Raw genomic sequence first — 20,296 nt, 5'->3', positions numbered from 1 at the left:
TGCCCAAAAAAGAAAAGAATCAAAGTTATATAATGGCCTGGTCAAAGTCCGGGCCAAAGACCTCGACCTGATTGAAACCCTGTGGCGGGACCTTAAGAAGGCTGCGTATGAACAAATACCTGGAAACCTCAATGAATCACTAGAGTTTCTTTTGATTTTTTCTACTATTAAATTCATGAGCATCTTGCAAAAATAAAAAATAAAAATCATAGCATTCTCTCCAACAACATTCAAATTTATATCATCAAACAGGCACTTAAGAAATTGCTGAGCTAACCTCATCAGCTTCTTCTTCTAAACTATTAAAGCTCTTTAGACCCCATCCCAATTACACCAACTCCACCTGTTATGTCTGTAGACATTTATATTAATCAGTCTTCTCTTCATTAATAAAATTTGTATTATAAGTTCTTAAAGCTTCTGATCCAGCTGTTATATTCAATTATTAACTTATTTAGGATTAGCAGGACTTATGCACATATAGCAGCAAAATGTCATCTTTTAGGAGGAAAAGACCATCCATCGTCAGAAGAATGCACCAGACACTGGAAGCAGGCGCTGATTTAATTTAATTCGTGGACCTCTGTTGGCAGACTCAAGTGACAGGTTTAGCGGTGGCCTGGCTATTTAACTACTTTCAAATAATAAAGGCAAAAGAAAAGAGGGGAGAGGTTGCGAGAAACAGGCAGAAGGTAGCACTGATTACCCAGGAGCAAATTACCTCTATATCAGCCCCGGAGACAGACACCAATCTGCCTGATAGAGAGAGAGAGAGAGAGAGAGAGAGAGAGAGAGAGCTGAGGATGAGAGACACCGCAGTAACATGGGTAAAGAAGAAAGAGAGAGTGAGAAATGGGCGGACCAGCAATTTCCTGGAGGTCAACTGCACCGCACATACACACGTGTGCACACAATTTCACAGATTTAAGAAGGGGGTGTCCTCAAACAGGTGGCGTTTTTGTTCACATCAGCAGAACGTAGCACACAAAGGCCCACGTGTGCTTTTATGTGGAAAATGTAATATTGTGACATGAGGAAAAGATGACTATTTGTTAGTGAAGGTGTTAGAGCCTAAAACATATTCTTGGGAACACATAAAACAAATAAATATACATATTAGATTGTTAGTATTACACAAGCCACAACTGCACAGGAAAAAATCACATTATTTATAGTTATTGTTGGGTTGGATAGAGATCTGTAATGTCGCATTATCAAAAGATGGAGTTTTCCTTCTGGTGCAGCAACATGCAGAGTCTCAGATAAGCCTAATTCCACTTATTATTCTGTGACTTATAATTTTTGATAAACTGTATCTCTATCGATGTTGTGGTACCATGTCTGAGAGACGAAGAGAGACGGATGTACGCCGGCTTTCTCCAGTCTTAAAACTGCATTAGTTCACATTAAGCAGAGGGCCAATTAACTTATAGCCTCTTCTGCCAAGTCATTACACTTTTATACGGTTTGTGTGCAATTCCTGATCGTAAACTTTAATAGCATCGGTATGGCCTTGGTATAGGAATGAAACAAACCATTAATACTAATGATTTAAATACCGTACACAACGTCTCTAACGTCACACCAATCAGAGGTAACCAATAACATTAGTGTTGAAAACAGGCCAGTATTTGGCTCTAAGGTGTGGAGGATATTAGCAGCACTAATAATTAGTCTGGACAATGAAAGCAGCGTATAATTCTTTGTTTATGGCAGCCAGGTAGCCGCAATTTGTGGAGAGTACGACGAGCTGGCAGTAAGATAGATACTGAAAATACAATTGACCAATCTTCTAATGTACTTCGGTGCTTTGATGCAGTTGAAGGTGTTTGCAGGCGGGACAAGGGTTGGACATTACCTCACTCTGAATGCTTTCTGGGGGGGAGAAACGAGCGAGTAATTAGCTGATTAGAGGCCCGTCAGAGCAGCTCGAGCTCCAGCCAATCCCTAGCTGGCAGAGGCCTCCAGGGGTGGAGAAGGACGGCTGATGTAGAGGGAAACATACCTCTGTGGGTTAGTTTTCCAAGAGACTCGATGGTGCGGACTGACATAAAGGCGCAATTTAAAGAAACCGGTGCACGCGCGCACACGCGGGTGTCAGTTAGAGTGGCATTTAGCCGAAACAAGTACAACGAGGAAAAAACCTGCCAATGTGTTTTTTAAACGAATATACAGTTTTCGGGCTATTTTTCTTTCTAAAGGGGGGAAAGGAGAGCTTATGATTTTGTGACTGAAGAGCACGGCACAGGTGCGCACCTGGAGAGAGCTCGACTTGTTTTTTTCTAAAGACTCCTCAGTCCTGCTCTCTCTCGCTCTCTCTCTGCTGCTGAAGCCATCATGGAGAAATCGAAAAACTTTAGAATCGACGCTCTTCTCGCTGATGAGACCAATCGGTGTGGTCGAGACCTCTCACCCGGTCTGAGCAGCGACAGCCCGGCCGGCAGCCCGGTCTCATGCCGCCGTGCGGACACTCCGTCCCCGCGAGGAGCGCACCTTCAGACCGGAATAATCCCCAAGCAGAGTGTCCTCAATCTGCCCCATCCGGGGCTTGCATCGCTGCCTCAGGGAGCGATTCCCGGCATGTATCCTGCACCCATGTACCCACTGTCGGCGTTGGGTGGACAACACCCTGCGTTCGCCTACACTGGCTTCACGCACCTATCGCAGACCTATCCAGAGCACCTGAAGGTGGCTGCCATGGCTGGATCTCTGCCCCTGGAGCACTGGATCCGCGCTGGGCTCATGGTGCCACGACTGCCGGATTACAGCTGTAAGTGTGATGACATTAGATAAGCAGAGGTCCAGAATAATCTAACTTTAAAATAAATAAATATATTAATAAAAATAAAAATATTTCACAGGAGAATTTATTTGTTATTTATTTTATTTTCAGACAGCTGTGTGTTACACTGAAAGAGAAAGAGTTTAGGCGGAACTGGTCAAGTTATTATTATTATTATTATTATTATTATTATTATTATTATTATTATTATTATTATTATTATGCTTAATTAATAACTAAATAGTTGTCATTTCGGGGGTTTTGTGTGTGCTTATTTTTTCATGATATCAAGCACACAGCACCGATTTATTGTTTAAATCACAAACCGGACTAACGAATCTGACATTGATTTTTTTTTCTATTCTCCAAAGTTTTATTACATTTAAAAAACCTTAATATTTAATAATAATCTGAGAAAGAAACGGGCAGCATTTTGATTTGTTTATTTATTATTCATAAATACATTTCACTGGCAGCGTAATTTAAAGCCTGCGATTAGCTTTGCTTTGTGCGCCTTCTGTTGTTTTTGTTGTTGTTGTTGTTGTTTTTTATCTAACTAAGTCCTGTAATGGCAGTCATACATCGTCCCTCACAGTACAGTGGCACCTGTTTTACTGCTTCTCTGTCATATTTTAATTTTGCCCCATTTATTTCTCTATAAACGCCAGCCCGATGAAAACTGTCTTTGTGTGACGAAGAAACTATAAACAAACACCTAAAACGTTCTGTAGTTCATCAATAAAATACCAAAAGCCTTCATTGAATTTTCATTAAGTTAATGGCATGCCTGTGTTTTTATGGCCTCTGCGCCCGCTTCTGCCGTGTCCCCCCCGTCAACAATAAACTGGAGTAAAGCTATTATAGTTAATGATGGCCGGAGAGTGCCGGCATATGTGCGTCTGTTCCCACCCACAACATTACCATGAACTTCTGATGTCCTTGATGTTATAGTATATAAATAAGAGTGGTGGCAGCCAGTGAGCAAATATTCCTGGATAGAGCCTTAAATGAATCCAAATAATTAGGAAATAACTTTATAATATTAATATTCACATATTCACCCATCCTGTTTTTAGGTGATTTAGGTTTTTAAAATATACACTTATAGTCATCTTGCATGGGACCACACACAAACTGATAACTTTGCTGTTCCTCTTCCAGCGGGTGCTCAGTCAGGCCTGTTGGGGAAATGCAGGAGGCCCCGCACCGCCTTCACCAGCCAGCAGCTCCTGGAGCTGGAGAACCAGTTCAAGCTTAACAAATACCTGTCCAGGCCCAAGCGCTTCGAGGTGGCCACTTCACTCATGCTGACCGAAACACAGGTGAGCCAGACCAGAGACTGCAGAGCTCCTCTTTACATCTCCAGAACAAATTTATTGACCTGACGTACATTATTCTCAACTTTGAAAAGTCAAAACTAACTACAGCTACAGACCAGACACGGCCCTCAACAGATGCCAGCACACTGCATGTGTGTAGTTACAGTTATAACATTTATATCTATTTTTTATTTTCTTAATAAGAATAACTTGGTAGAGTTAAAGGAGTGTGAAACCCATCACCTAATAACACAAAATGAGCCACAATATCAAAATAGGAAAAAAAGAAAACAACCAATCAACAGATTTCGTCTTTTTTTTTCTTTTTCTTTTTTTATTGTAGCCTTAAATAAGACCAAACCGTTTTTATACCATGAAAACAGCCAGCAGCACTCTATTAGATCAGCTTTAAATGTTACATTTCACTAAAGTATCTTCATTCTTGTTGCAGTTAGCTGATCAGCAAACTGCTTCTCATGTCCACAGATGTTGTGTTGTCAATCATCTGTGGCAGTTTTCAGTGTTCATTGTTTACCTGTCTTCATATATTCATGTGTGTAAGACTCACACGTCTTATGTTTCTGTTAATATTTATTTGTCGCTGATTGTTTCAGTGTTATGAATTTTAATATCTCTGGTAGGAGGGATAAAAAAATTTGTGATAATAAAGAGTGATGTCAGCACCACAGCATGAACCCCAAAATAACAGTTTTTATCCTCCCCAACACTGACATGCAATATGAAACATATCACCTTAAAATGAAGGTAAAATAAAATAAACAATTTATAAAGCAGCTTTTATCTAACAAAGAAAAAAGAAATAGGAAAGAGAGAGCTTCTGGAGCTGTGACTAAATTTGTCTTTGTTTCTGTTCAGACAAACCCCAGGTTGCATTTCTTCTTTTATACATGTGTTCTTCTTCTACTATGATCACTTCGCAGGTGAAGATCTGGTTCCAAAATCGGAGGATGAAGTGGAAGCGCAGTCGGAAGGCAAAGGAGCAGGCCACTGCCTCCACCCAGTCTGAGGCGGAGAGACTACGCAGCTCGGGAAAGACAGGCTCCGACAAATCCAGTGAGAGCAGACGAGCTTTGAACCCGGACGACCGAAGGATAGCTCTCGAATTGGAGGATGGAGAAGAGGAAGAAGATGGAGAGGATGAGGAGGAAGAAGTAGCGGAGGCGCCCCAGCGTGGCTTTCCTCTTTCTGCGGGTAACCTAGTTGGGATCCAGCAAACCACGGACTTCTTGCAGCGTAACGATGAAGCTGGCTACAGCTCCCACAGCCCTTTCTCTGATGATGAGCTGGATGGGGTGGAAGTGGGTGGCGGTGACAGGAAAATTGGGGCAGGACTGTGAATACACACCCAGAAAAAGGTTTAAAAAAAAACATGAGAATTACCTGAGTGTTTCAGCGACATCAGAACAGGAAAGTCTGTGTTTGTGAGAGAGGACAAACCTAAAGATCTTCACCTCGTATGCTCTGAGAAGGTTTTTCCAATCAAGACATTTGTTGGACTCATTCACACAATCACATATAAACAAATGCAGGATTATGACACGTGTATAGTGCTTAAACTATTTGTGAATAGAATTATCACTAAGTAATTTACATTGCTGCAGCATGCTGGAAAAAAGTGCTTATTTCTTTCCCTAATTTTGCTCTTTTTTTAATGCGCCAGGCACCCTCTGTGGCAAACTTGTGTTTCCTCCATCCACTCACAGCCTGAGCTCCACTCAGTGAACACATTTTTTAGGAATTAAATGTTAAGAGGAGTGAACTGTAACACGTTCAAACAGTTTGATGAGGTTCAGGAGGCGCACGAGCCGTGTGACCATTGATAGAACGGACAAAGGCTCAGAAACAGCTGCAGTTCCAGATGTTTTTGCTCCCAGACTTTGCACAACATCCCATGTAGCGCATTTCCATTTGTGCATTTAATGTGAATATTCAGATTTTTTTTTTCAATAATATTTATGACTTGGTTGTCATCACTTACATGTAAATAGATGAACTTAATTTATTTGAATGATTGAAGGATGAATCGTACGTGTATTTATCTCAAACTTGTGTGGTGTAAATGTGAAATAAAGAAAATGGCAACAAAAGAGGTGAATTATTTCCATTTGATGTGATATAAATGTATATATATATATATATATATAGACAAATACATTTGATTTCAGTTGTTTTTTAAAATACATAAAAGAACTCACACAGGGATGATGCTGAGCGATGAAGGAGCTGCTTACCTGCTGCCTCATGATTAAATCACCAGCTGAAGTCTGCAAAGCAACGTCTGCTAACAGCTGCTGTGGATGGATAAGATATACTTCTATTTATTCTATTATTAAATTCAATTTCAATTTTTGTCACAGGGCTAATACACAGAGAGAGAGACAACCTGTTATGCTCACATTCACACCTAAGACCTATTGATAATCAGTCTAACCAGCAAGTCTCTAGACTGTGGGAAGAAGCTGGAGTACCCAGAGAAAACCTATGGAATTTTTTCTGAAAAATCAGGGAATCATTTGCACAGCTAAAATTAATCCAGAAAGCAAGAAGAATGTAATTATGATGTGTTTTTCAGTCTGGACCAAAGTGCTAGATAACCACTCTGAGAGTTGTTGTGCAAAAGAAAGGGGAAAAAAACACAAACAGCTTTATCTCACTCCCGTGAAAATGCTCCTTGGCTACAAAAGCAATCCACTGTTCATTTTTGCGTCTTTTTCAGCTCCCACCCATTAGCTCACATCCCTGCTGCCTCTGGTAGTAAACCAAAGCACAAGTACGCCTCATTTCACAGTTTTAATTTACTGCAGAGGCTCTCAGATATTAATTACTTGGTGAGGTTTACTGATGGCCAAATAATTAAGCTAATGAATAGGAAGTAAAGCAATCAAAAGCCTGATGGGGAGCGGTCACATAGGCCCATTTTAATTTCCAAGAGCAACGGCATGATGAGTTTGTGCAACCGCAAGAGGCTTTTTATTGGACCCCCATGTAAGGGCTGTGATTAAGGAGCAGACTGGAGGACATGCAGTGTGGTGAAACTTAACCCCCTCTCAGACCACGGTCACATATTTATATAGTGATTAAATGCATTCTTAACTGGTGGCAGTGATTTAGCGGTGCTTTTAGCACCCTTATGAGGCTCTTGGCTGTTCTGTCTTATATATATAAGAAACTTAAGAGACCCTTAAGAGCATCACTTGTTAAATTTTTTTAATATGGAAATCATGTATATGTTTGTGGATAAATAATTGCCTGAATAATAACAGCTGACATCAAGTACAAAGAATCACCTTGACATCAAACTTTATCGGAACAAATCTGATAACATATTCATAAAACTATGTTATGAGACCTCTGCTGAAATATTCCCAGTGCATCTGGGAATATTTGCATATCTTTTAAACTTCACTTTGTCAAAATATGTAATTGCCACCTTTTGATTAAACGCTGACTTTTTCTTAAATGCAACTCTTTGCATATTTTATTTATCTGTCACATCCTTACTTCCAGCACAAAGCAACTCAACGTCTAATCTAAACTGTATTAGTTTGATTTGTCTGTCTTGGAATTATACTTCATAGTCAAACACAAGAGCACAAATACATAAGCATTCATGCCATTTGTGCAAGTTTTATTTTCTGTGACAGTAAAGGATCAACTTCATAAAAAAAAAAAAAAGACCTCCAGAGCTTCTGAGGTGAGGCTGTAGTAAACTATGAGGACCTTCTTAGTGGCAATACAGCGGAAATCCCTGCTCAGAGAGACCTCACAGAAGATCAAAGGTTTTATAACGAAGGGGGTAAAATAAAGAAATGTGGAAGCACACAAGGATACACTATGAGTTTTAACACGTGGTCAGGGCTTTAACAAATCTGGTTAAGATCGAAGTGATGATTAACCTGAAGCAGCATCAAATCCGCTTTTTTTTCTTTATTTATTTAGTTCGCCAGTGTTTAACTCCAAAGAAGTTTTCGTTTAACTTTGACTTGATTTAATAGGAGTGAACGTAACACGCCTGCAGAGTGAGCCTCTATCAAACCGCAGCTTTTAATTTGGCTGATGAAAAATCTCACGAATCAATAGGAGCTCATTTAGTTGTGTGACTTGTCAGCTCTATGACGAATGCCATTTGGCCCATTTTATGACAGAGGGCCCTCTGACACAGGACGCGCGCGCACGCACACACACACACAAAATCACAGCTAATTGATAAGGCAGCGGAGGAATATATGGAGGTCATTGATTCTGTTTCTCCTCTAATTTAATCTGAATACACTGTGCGTGTTGATTAAAAAATTTCCCCTCTCGCGTAAATTACACTCACCGCTGATAACGCTGTCACTTTCCGGCAACAAAAAGTGCTGACGGGCCCCTGCCTCTCTCTGTTTTTCCCCAATAATGCGCAGAGAGCCCGCGTCTTTCCATAAAAATCTTTCACTGTCTATTGAATCACTCAAGTCAGCCCCTGAGACGTCAAGAACGGTTTACCAGAAACCCCCATTTTCATGGTTAGACAAATAAATTGGCCTTCTTCTTTTTTTTCTTTTTTTGCTTTGTCGGATTATAAATCAGCGTGCCCTTAAAATATTTACACCCTGTAGTTTAATCAATCAGCAAAATGCCGGACTCATTACGTAAATATGAACAGATTGTGCGATCTTTTAACGTAATCACACGTACCGCCGCAGGTTTCCCTGGGCCCTGTCCTGTCACTTAACTAATGGACAAGTAAGGCTGCAGTGAGCGACGGGGTCCCATAAATCCACATCTGTCCGACTTAAAACGCTGTTCTAAAGCACGAAAAAGGGCACTTTTTTTCTTTTTTTTTCTTTGCCAGTAAAGTTTATTGAAGAGGCGTTTTAGGGGTGAATGTATTCATGGGCGTCATTTATTATTGCAGGAAAAGTAGGGTGAATTAAGGCTGATTGGGACAGTTTTTTTGAATTTCCGTCCCGTGTAAATGTTCGTGTCATAAATTTACTGAATAAAAAAATAAATAAAAATCATGATGGATTTCTGCAACAATGGAGAGGCCGTCCATCTGTGTGAGGAGGAATGAAGGTTATCTCACTTTTCAAGGAGACATAAACTGACACCAGGCCTGTTTTCTCTTTAAGTGTTTGGATCTTCTGGATGATTGTGACAACCTTTATCATTAGTAAAGAAAAGTGTTTGTTTTTTTTAATGATAATAAAATCTAATTTTTCGGGCATATTAATTTGCTTTCCTGCTCATCATAATTTTTCTGATTAACTTTATTAAATTGTAAAGCCGCACTCTCACAACACTTCCCTTACAGTGACAGCTGGATGCTCTGATGTCAAAGCTTCCAGTCATGCCAATCCAGAAAAGGGCCGTGCAGAGGTCCAGTCTGAACTGTAGAAGCATGGGTTAAGATAACATGGCTGTGGTTAAGGTCAGCAATGTCTTGCTTGAAAAAATCAGCTGGTTCATGATTTCTTTTTTCTGCATACAAGTGAAGTAAGGCCTGTTCCACTCTGGTGTAGACAAGAAACAAAATGTAGGTGGAGTGAGCTTGCAGAGCTGACACTGTTAATATTGTCACTGGTGTGACCATCATGGACAGGATTAGAAATGAGTCTATCACAGGGGCAGTCGTAGAAATAGAGAGGCAAGGCTGCGATAGTTCAGACATGTTCAAGGATTAGTGAAAAAATAGGACAAAGGATGTTGGAGATAGCGCTGCCAGGCAGGAGGAAAAGACGAAGACCACAGTTTGCCATGCAGTTCATGGGTGTAATGACACCCGCTTCAGATGTTATCAGTCCATAAAATGGGCGTTATTAGCAGAAATCAGCCCCATATTTATGGGCCAATAGGGGGCCATCTCCACCTGCTACTTTGTTCCGAATGTTGTTATCATCCATTCAGATGGAGGATCGCTAACAGAAGCATGGGAAGACTCCAGATCTACTCTCGCTGGAATCCAAGGAGGACACTCGGAGGGGTGGTGTGACAGAGGAGGATGCTGGGACAAGGTTAGATGGAGGGGATGATGATCTGCTGCCGTGACCTCTAAGGATTGTATCTGCATGAAGAGCATATGCAGAATATATGCGTCTTTTATATTTTTGTTCACTGATAAAGCAATTTAGTTTTTTCCCAATACTAGAAACATCACATTAACACATATTTGCTGGTTTTGTTGCAGTAGAACATCACACTCATGTTTCTATCAGTGTTTTGTGGAATATATTAACTACAACAACTTAACTTAAACTTAATCATGATGCCTTCGCGAACAACTTCCTGGTTGACACCCACCTGTCACAACAAGGAATTTTTACTTCATGTTTTTACAGATGATCTTGGTAAAATAAATTAAGAAGAAGAATTTTTAATTTTCTGTCATCAGGTAAGAAATAAAGCCTGATTAGGTACTGTTTCATTCAGTCACTTCTCCCAACCACTCTTTAATTTATATAGTCTGTAGCTTAAACTAAAATTCATGCTGGTCAGAAATATAATAATAATATAATAATATTGTGTTTTAATGTTATTAAAACACAACATATTATTATTAGTATATTAATTTATGTATATTATATTTTTTTATTAAATCTATTAATCAAGGATAAACTTATTATTAGGAGAAAGCGCTCTTCGTGTCACCAGGTGTATGATGTCAGTGAACTTCGTCAAGCTTCGGATTATTTGTTAATAAAATATATGAAATGCAAAAAACAGAAACACGCTGACACGTGTACGAAGAAGGACCATGTCTGCCCTCTTGTGGCAAAACCAAGAATGACACCTCGTCTGAGTGGCCTTACTAGCAGCAACCCCTCCCCGGCTTATGATTGTAATTTTGCTGGTAAATCCTCAAATTAACTCAAAACACAAATGATGATCACACGTTTACAAATCCAGTATTACACTTTGATGTCATATAAAATAAGCAAGAGTAATTTTGAAATGACATCAAGACAACATAGCTAGTTACTGCTGTACTGGTGATATGAATGTGAAATTCATAATTTACACAGTCTCACATTTCAAGACATAAATCTAAAGGTAATTAGAAACACTGCTGTCTATCAGTGAGTGTGTGTGGTCATTCTTATTATTATTATTATTATTTGCAGTAGTACTTATTGTTGTAGTAGTAATATTTTGTGTTAATTGCGTTTTTCTAATGTAAATGCACATTTTCTGCGCCGTTTTGCTCTTTTGGGTGCGCTTGTGTGCGAGGGGCGGGCCGGCTTCAAAAGGGCGGGTGTTCGTAGTTTTGAAGCGCATGATGAAGCCGTGAACAGCCTGCAGCTTTGCGTCAGCCTCCTCTGCTTTGCTCTGCATCGTTTGCTAATTGTGAAACTGGGAGAAGCGTGAGCAGACAGCCAGCCGACGCTCAGACAGACAGACTGCCCACTGTGAACACTGTGACCGTGAACATGGCTTCCTCGGAGCTTGGTGAGTTTCTCTGAGCATGAAGCAAACTTTCTGAGTGTTGGTGTTGCGACATGCAGGCTGCTAGCTGACTGGCTAACATTAGCCAACGTGGTTAGCTCCACTTTACTAAAAACGGGCATTTATTCTTCGTTTGCGTTTGTAAAATGACAACAAGTACTGAGTTAAATCTCTGCTCATCTGTCTTTGCAGCACTTCTGAGTGTTTCTGACAAAACTGGACTGTTGGACTTCGCTAAGAGGCTGGTGGGTGTGGGGCTGTCTTTGGTGGCCTCAGGGGGCACAGCCAAAGCCCTGCGGGATGCTGGACTGGCCGTCAGGTGGGTGCTCCACTAGCCCTTAAAGTCAAAGCCATAGGCGTCCACATGTATTAGTACTGTAGATACCTGCAGCATGTGAGGCCTTCTCTAAGTTCTCAGAGTCTCTGCTTTGTGTCAGGGATGTGTCTGAACTGACTGGACATCCAGAGATGCTGGGCGGCAGAGTGAAGACCCTGCATCCTGCAGTGCATGGAGGTATCCTGGCCAGAAAAACACCCAGTGACACCGCTGACATGGAGAAGCTGGGCTACAGCCTGGTAAGGTGAGACAAACACAGCAAACAGAAATGGGCAAAAGCTTTCTCAAGCATGTAAAATACTCTGATGTGTACAGTATGATGGATATTTGTGTGTACTTGCAGTAGAAAGAGAAAAAGCTGAGTGGAAATGAAACCCTTGTGCATATGTGACCCATGTGGAGTGCAGGCACGTGCTTTTTAATCAAGAAGCATGTCGAGTTGATTTGGCTGCCGGATAATTGGAAACCTGCTGCCCGTGCATGCTCATCCTGTGACTCCTGCTCGATTGGAAGAATCTGATTAGATTTTACTGTGTCCTCAGTGGAAAATTAAACAACACGTGACTGAAGTTTAGCAGATGACTGTTTCTTAACAACTTTTTTTTTTTTTTTTTTAAAGACAAGAAAATCAGTGGATCCTGTTGTCAGTGTGCAATACTTGTTGCTTCTTTTTTTTTTTTTTTTTTTTTTTTTGTCGGATTATTAAAAAGGTTTGGCAACATCTGAAAAAATGCTGAAACTGCAGTAAAGTTAATGGATTTAATGATTTCATTTACTGACAGTTTACACAAGTAGACATAAGACACGCTCAAGCAAAGCTTGTCTTGCTTTGTACTTTCTTTGCTAGTGGTCTCAAATAAAGAAGCGGAAAAATGTATTGCATGCACACACGATTAACCCCCTTCAGTTTGTAACACCGTGCTGCAAAACACGATTTTGATCATTACAGGTTGAACATTAGAGCTTTTCAAACAGCAGGTGTCCCTGCTTACCTACCGTGAAAAATGCTCAGTGCCCACCAAAGATGTTTTATCCAGAACCAAAGGAAACACCAGCACGTTGATAAAACAATCTGTTTAACCAGTTGTGGTAATTTCATTCTCATAAGTATGTCAGACACTTCTGCTCAACAGAATCCGAGGAAATACACGGATTTCTCTCAGACAAGTTGCAATACGTTCATAGAGTTTATTATGCCTATATGCATAGACTGAAAACATTATGCATGTATAAGATAATTAACTGTGGACAGCTTGTTTTGAGCATGTGGATTCCCATAAACACCTTAGGTCTATGTAGTATCTCCCACTGAACTGATCTCCATCTTTAACTTATCTGAAGCTGGCAGAACTGCTGTGTAGTGTGCCTCCACAGCTGGATCAGTAAGAAGCAGCTGTGCACCCACATTTAAAATGTGAGAGCCCTCAGTTCATTATTGTACTCCAGTGTTTGAAAGTTTTTAAGTATGAAAAGATTTTCCTTTGTTTGCCCTTTTCAAGAGTGGTGGTGTGCAACCTGTACCCATTCATAAAGACTGTCTCTAACCCGGATGTCACGGTGGAGGATGCCGTAGAGCAGATTGATATCGGTAATGCATAGAAGTACACTCTTTGCTTGCCTGTCTTACTAATGATGAAACACTTATTTGTGTACTCTGCGTGTATTGATAAAAACTGTTATTTCTCCTCAGGTGGTGTTACTCTGCTCAGAGCAGCAGCCAAGAACCACGCTCGGGTCACCATTGTGTGCGATCCTGCTGACTATTTGCTGGTTGTCAAGGAGATGGAGAATTTGGCGGACAAAGACACGACTCTTGAAACTCGCCGGACTCTGGCCCTGAAAGTGAGTCTGTTTTGTTGCAAGCGTGTGACCTGGTTTTCTGAGAAAGGAATTTTAGGAAAATACAAACTAGACTTTTTGAGGTGGGCATTTAGATTTAAAGGTTTTAATGTTATAATGCAGTTCTGGGGGGGAGCGGGGTTAAGGTGAGGGTTTGTTTTCAATTATGTTTTGAAAATGGGGTAAAAGGGCATGAGCTGTCACCTCTCCAAACGCATAATTTCTCATTGCGTTTCTGCTTTATCATACCTGTCAGAGGGACACCATTTAAAGTTTGTCATTCAATTCAATTTTATTTATATAGCACCAGATAAGACTAGACAAAATAAAAACCCTACAGTAATACAGAGAAAATCCCAATAATTGAACGACCCACTGTGAGCGCACACTTGGTGACAGTGGGAAGGAAAAACTCCCTTTTAACAGGAAGAAACCTCCAGTAGAGCCAGGCTCAGGGAGGGGCGGCTATCAGCCGTGACCAGGTGATCACATGAAGTCACATGTTTGCCTGTTGGTTGGTATACTGCAGTTTCAGAAATTCACATATCACTACTTTTTATATTTTATAAATTGCTAGCTGCTTATTTTGGTTGGGGGGTAGGGCAGGGAAACATGGCCAAAAATATTTATCACAATATATTTGAAAATTTGCGATAAAGATATAATTGGCGCGAGACAAAATACCTTACAAGTCCACAACTTTATTAGTGCAAAAAAGCCCCATCAATGTATTTTCACTTAAACAAGCAGCTGTTGTTTATGTGCATTAAAGTTTAACAAATTTAACAGTGCAAATGCAAATTCCTTGCTGACAGTTTAACCAAAAGGCATTTCCAGTGGAAATTGGCCGACATATCCTCAGCATAACCATGTGTAATATCCACAAAACTTAAAAAGAGGTTATACACACACACACAATACGGTAATATTATGTTGAAGCACAGTACGTATCACTCCGCCAGGCTCCTGACTGCGGTTGCCGTAATGCTCCGACAATCCATCAAGCGGTGCGGTTTCGTAACTTTTGGAAGTCGTACTGAAACATTTTTTTTGACAGATTTTCGAGCGCCGCATAAAATTGTTTCGAGGTCAGTAAACACAACCTGAATTCATACATAAGGCACACGGGATTATAAGGAGCACACAAAGGTTGATTTTAAGTGCGTCTTATTTTCCGAAAAACACGGTAATAACGACGGCCCGCTAGCATGCTCTACCAAAAATTGTCCTTTGGTGTGTATCTGACTTGCAAAAGCCAAACCAGTTCCATATCACTGAAGTTGCAGCATTTTTACAAACCAATTCTGGTTCATCTGTTTCATTCAACGATGCGCTTTCGCCCTCCTCATTCTCCGTCACCGGCATGCTTTTTCTGCCATGTGCGTATGAAAACAAAGACACTGCGCATGTGCGTTTTACCCATATTCTATCGCCATATTTCATTTTCTTATCATTGCCTAACATTAAACTTACAGTGAACGGTATGATATGACTCAGCCCTATTGGGGGGGATGTCTTTAATGCCCGATCATTTATTGAAGGAGCCATATGTTACAGCTAGTTGCCTTCAAAACAATGTTGCTTAAATCTAACTTTAATAACCAGTTGAGTCAAAGACCGTTTCCTGATGGGATTAGTCATAATCCTGCGTGGAGAATTTTAAAAGTGCCGTTTCAGAGTTGATCACATGAGCCTCGAACATCCATCCATTCTGTTCAGACTTGTTCCACTTTAAGCTCAATGCTGAAAAGAGACTTTGTTTGGAGTAAGAGGGGAAATCAAGCCTACGGCTCTGTTTTATAAGGTATCGTTGCCAAAATAGCTGCTGCTGCTGTTGGAGTCTTGATGTGTGGGGGACTTCAGGGAGTTTGCTTTCTTTTGATCAATCCTTTATAATCACAACATTGTATTACCTAGTGCTATTTTAAGGTGGCTTATGATTAAAAATAAAAAACAAAAGCTTGAGGGTGATTATTAAGGAGTTGCTACTCCCCCTGTGACTATTTGTTCTGGTTTTGCTATTTGCTCAGAGATGAGGTTCAGCGAGTCGAAGTCCAGGCTGTTTATCACAGAGTGATGAAATGTGTTTAACATTTGAGGAGCAGTGAACTCTAACCTCACAGTCTGACTGCACTGAGCATTGAGTTAAATACTGATAACTGTCCCACTTTGCCTGCAGCCCTTTTTTCTTGTGGAGAGATGGTTCCTTCCCTAAAACATCAGAAAGTGATGTAAGCAGTTTTCTTTCTTCTTTCTAACCTTTCTCTACCCGTTCTGCTTCCTGTGCAGGCCTTCACACATACAGCACAGTATGATGAGGCTATATCCGACTACTTCCGCGGGCAGTACAGCCGCGGCGTGTCCCAGCTGCCTCTGCGATACGGCATGAACCCCCACCAAGCACCCGCTCAAATCTACACTCTGCGCGCGCCTCTGCCGCTCACAGGTACCCTCACACCACGCCATGCCACGCCGCAATCTGTCCTTTAATGTCACCAATCCTCTTTTAACGTTCCCTCTCCTAGTGGTCAACGGTGCTCCTGGCTTTATCAACCTGTGCGACGCTCTGAATGCGTGGCAGCTCGTTAGGGAGCTGAAGAGAGCCCTCGGCATGGCTGCAGCGACTTCCTTCAAACACGTCAGCCCTGCTGGTAAGAAAGAAAGACCCCATTCAGACCCACTCATTTAACAGTGTCGCATAGATCTGACAATGAAAGCTGTCACCTTGTTTCTGAAGGAGCCGCAGTAGGAGTTCCTCTGACCGAGGAAGAGGCCAAAGTGTGCATGGTGCACGACATGCTGAAGGACCTCAGCCCACTCGCCACCGCCTACGCAAGGGCAAGAGGTTAAAAAGTCACCTGTATAGCTGATGGCCTGAAAATGATTGTGTGCTGGGCTCTCTTTTTTTAATATGTTTTACATTTACTCTGTGCCTCCAGGTTCAGACAGGATGTCTTCATTTGGAGATTTCATTGCTCTGTCAGATGTGTGTGACGTTCCCACTGCTAAGATCATATCAAGAGAGGTAAATAAGAGAGCAAGCTTTTTAATTTTTTAAATTATTATTATTATTATCTTTATAATTTTTTTTTTTGTGTGTGTAATGTAACATTCTTAGGTCTCAGACGGTATCATTGCTCCTGGTTATGATGAGGAGGCACTCAAAATCCTTTCCAAAAAGAAGAATGGCAACTACTGTGTGCTTCAGGTGAGGGCGCTGTTTCCACACATCTGTATTTGTCTCTGTTTTTGGAAGCATGTCTTTGGACGTACTGATTAGCTTAAAAGCCTCATAATTCTCAGACACATGCAGATTGAATAACCAGCTCTTTTCTTTTCTAGGCAGATAATGTAACTGGAGTAGTTGCAAGTCATACTGAAGATGTGTACAGTACATACATACTATGTAAACTGGGTTATGGGTTATGTCCGTGCTTGTGTCTCAGATGGATCCTGACTACGAGCCTGATGACACCGAGGTGAGAGTGTTGTTCGGTCTCTATCTCAAACAAAAGAGGAATGGAGGACGTATCAATAAGGAATTCTTCAGCAACGTTGTTTCCAAAGGCTCGGTAAGACACTGAAGTGTGTTAACGTTTTACTGACTCGATCCAATCTGACAGATTTTAATGCCTTCTGTTGTGTCCTAAAGCTCTCTGAGGAAGCTGTGCGTGACCTCACCGTGGCAACAATCGCCGTCAAGTACACGCAGTCTAACTCTGTGTGCTATGCTAAAGATGGGCAGGTAAGAGGTGGCGGATAAATGAGGAAGGAATCCAGAGGAGCCTCAGTAGTTCCCTAATCTTTCTTCACCTGTGTTTTCCAGGTTATCGGTATTGGTGCAGGGCAGCAGTCTCGTATCCACTGCACTCGGCTGGCGGGTGACAAAGCTGACAACTGGTGGCTCAGGCACCACCCTCGAGTCCTGAGCATGAAGTTTCGCAGTGGTGTGAAGAGAGCAGAGATGGCCAACGCAATCGACCAGTATGTGAGCGACACCATTGGAGAGGTGAGGGAGTAACATTTGGAGACGTGCACTGTGTTACCAGTGAGGAAAAAGTACAACTGTGGTTTTTATTTTGTTTGGATGTAAACATTTCAAGACTGCATTTGTGTTTATATGAATATTTAAAATGCGTACATGCAACCCTTTGTGTCTTAAATGCAAAGAGGAACTCAGCTTCTGACATGGACACAAATAAATATGTAGTTTTAAGTGTTTTGTACAATAGATGAAGAATTACTGTATTTTGCGAGATGTAAACACATCCAATGTTCCTGTGCATATTCAGCACTGAGGCACAAAGCAGCAGATTATTTATTAGGTTAATACAGACGTTCCCAAAGTGTGGGGCCCGCCCCCTAGGGGGGGCGCAGAGCCATTGCAGGGGGGGCGCGGCATGAAAAGGGAAAAAAAAAAAAAAAACAACGCTTGGACACTGCTAGCACGGGCGCCCACACAAAGGCAAAGCAGGAGATGAAGCATAGCTGAATATGTTTCCAAACCAACTTCATTCTAAGCCAAAGACTAGAAAATATGGTGAAGCATATCTTCCCTTTGGTTTCACCTGCACAAGTGCTGAGGTAGGTCTCCTTGCAGGATTGGTTTTCCCTTTGTTGGGAGCAGCGCTGGGCTGTTTAAATCATGGACGAACAGTATCCCACATTCTTGATTTGTAGTTCACAAACACTTGTTGTAATGACTAACTACTCTTGACATTTTGGAGATGTTAGCTCTTTATACAGTAAAGTTACAGTGGGATACAAATAACATCAGGCTGATCCTGCCACAATTTGTTCCCCGGTTCAAATCACGGACAAACAGCATCCAACAGTTGTTTATGTTTTTGAACCCATTTTGCATAGGGATTTTTTTGAAAAATGTATTGATAGCAATGTTGAATATTATTACACAGAAAAAAACAACTACATGTAAAATAATTACACCGTGACGCCTCTGCCTTTGTAAATGGAGGGACAGTAACTGCGTGTATATGTAAGCGTGTAAAACCTGCAGATAGTCAGATTAACAGTATTTCGTCTCTACCTGCCATTCTGCAATTCATCTCATGTAAACAATAACGTGCACACAGCGTGACGTGAAAAAAGGCACATACCTTTGACATTGCATGACGAACTCTGTATTCCTGTCCAGTAAACGCAAAAAAGGAGTTTTAAAAAATCTCCATTCTCGGTGATTCGAAACGCCGTTTACGTGTGGACGAAACAGCTGCGTTTTCAAAAATACCCGTGTAGGTGTGGACGTAGCGTAAAAGAGTTAGTAGTTTATTTTCTTACTACCTGTAATTTATTGCAGATTACTTGTAATTATTTGCTTAATTGTTTACTAAATGAGGTGTGAAATAAACCGCAATGGAGCAAAATATGGGTGTGTGTGGTTGGAGGATGTGTTCGTGCGTGCGTGTGCGCGAACATTTTTCTTGTAAAACAAGGGGGGCCCAGCAAAAAAAGTTTGGGAACCACTGGGTTAATAGATTCTGACTTTTTGTATACAAAAGATTTAAGATGTGCCCACTTCTGATGTTCAATGTCATGTCTAATCACACAGCATGCCAAGTTTGAGACTGTGTGAGTAAATGAAAGGCTGTGTCCTGTGCATATTCTGTCCTGTGCTGGCAGGGCCCAGACTTGGAAGTTTGGAAGTCGATGTATGAAGAGGTCCCTGAGCTACTGTCAGAGACTGAAAAGAAGAACTGGATCAGCTCACTGCAGGCTGTGGCTGTCAGCTCTGACGCCTTCTTCCCTTTCAGAGATAACATAGATCGGGCCAAAAGGGTAAGTGCCTTGCACGAAGAACGTGTACATGCTGCACACACCTTGTCAATCTCACTGCAACTTAAACCCTGGTCTTCCTGTCATAACTCACATTTCGTGTGTGTGTGTGTGTGTGTGTGTGTGTGTGTGTGTGTGTGTGTCTGTCTCCAGAGCGGCGTTCAATACATTGCAGCTCCAGCGGGCTCTGCTGCTGATGAGGTTGTGATCAATGCCTGTAATGAGCAAGGCATTACTCTGGTGCACACCAGCCTGCGACTCTTCCACCACTGAGTTCACCAAGTGTTGAGTTTGCTCTCAGTTTCGTGTCTTTACAAAGATGAAATAAACGTGTGCAACATTGCTGATCTTCAGACATTCCTACATTTAGCTGAACTGTAGAAACAGACGCACAATTTTGTAACACACTAAATACATTCCTGACTTGTGATCAAAATGTTCAAGAGTGTAATACTGTAAGTGCAGCTGATCCTTATAGGTCAGTCTTGCAACACTATGAAATAAACTTGGAGTTTGACTATTTTGCCTCTTTCATTGTGCTAACTGCATGGCACTGTTAGTCCATTGCATTAATCCAGACTCAAGGTCACAGTGCTTCATTGGGATTGCACTGAGTTGTTCAGCAAAATTGAACTAGCGTGGAAAGGGGAAAAAAAAATGTGGCTACAGTTAAATCACGATTCAGCAAAGGAAGCAATACATTTTTCACATGGGGCCAATCAGATTTGGATAAATGAATAAATGCAAAATATGAATAATGAAAAACCTGAAAATGTAAGT

At 41.2% G+C, this 20,296-nt stretch overlaps 2 protein-coding genes across 2 annotated transcripts; both read left to right on the top strand.

The window, feature by feature from the left end:
* Positions 1–2,043: 2,043 nt before the first annotated feature.
* On the top strand, positions 2,044–5,659 carry mnx2b (motor neuron and pancreas homeobox 2b). The gene is made up of 3 exons (XM_006780394.2): positions 2,044–2,770; positions 3,944–4,104; positions 5,043–5,659. Exons 1-3 carry the CDS (start codon positions 2,338–2,340, stop codon positions 5,457–5,459), a joined length of 1,011 nt encoding a protein of 336 aa, XP_006780457.1. The 5' UTR covers positions 2,044–2,337; the 3' UTR covers positions 5,460–5,659.
* A 5,702-nt stretch (positions 5,660–11,361) lies between these two features.
* On the top strand, positions 11,362–20,034 carry atic (5-aminoimidazole-4-carboxamide ribonucleotide formyltransferase/IMP cyclohydrolase). The gene is made up of 15 exons (XM_006780393.3): positions 11,362–11,550; positions 11,740–11,866; positions 11,985–12,128; positions 13,384–13,472; positions 13,575–13,726; positions 16,013–16,169; positions 16,249–16,374; positions 16,461–16,568; positions 16,663–16,748; positions 16,842–16,931; positions 17,170–17,295; positions 17,376–17,468; positions 17,550–17,732; positions 19,364–19,519; positions 19,670–20,034. Exons 1-15 carry the CDS (start codon positions 11,532–11,534, stop codon positions 19,787–19,789), a joined length of 1,776 nt encoding a protein of 591 aa, XP_006780456.2. The 5' UTR covers positions 11,362–11,531; the 3' UTR covers positions 19,790–20,034.
* The last annotated feature ends 262 nt before the right edge of the window (positions 20,035–20,296 follow it).

This window comes from Neolamprologus brichardi, chromosome 1 (genome assembly GCF_056152115.1).
Source record: "Neolamprologus brichardi isolate AB-2024 chromosome 1, ASM5615211v1, whole genome shotgun sequence".
In the NCBI taxonomy this organism is placed as follows: Eukaryota; Metazoa; Chordata; class Actinopteri; order Cichliformes; family Cichlidae; genus Neolamprologus; species Neolamprologus brichardi.
Note: the sequence above shows the minus strand (reverse complement) of the source record. Positions and strands in the feature narration are given on the sequence as shown.

Bases quoted from the DNA above. Each gene is read 5' to 3' on its own strand.
- mnx2b (XM_006780394.2), top strand. From the start codon at position 2,338: ATGGAGAAATCGAAAAACTTTAGAATCGACGCTCTTCTCGCTGATGAG. The intron at 2,771-3,943 runs GTAAGTGTGATG...TTCCTCTTCCAG, and splicing joins ACGACTGCCGGATTACAGCT to CGGGTGCTCAGTCAGGCCTG. The intron at 4,105-5,042 runs GTGAGCCAGACC...ATCACTTCGCAG, and splicing joins TCATGCTGACCGAAACACAG to GTGAAGATCTGGTTCCAAAA.
- atic (XM_006780393.3), top strand. The intron at 17,733-19,363 runs GTGAGGGAGTAA...CTGTGCTGGCAG, and splicing joins TGAGCGACACCATTGGAGAG to GGCCCAGACTTGGAAGTTTG. The intron at 19,520-19,669 runs GTAAGTGCCTTG...GTCTGTCTCCAG, and splicing joins ACATAGATCGGGCCAAAAGG to AGCGGCGTTCAATACATTGC.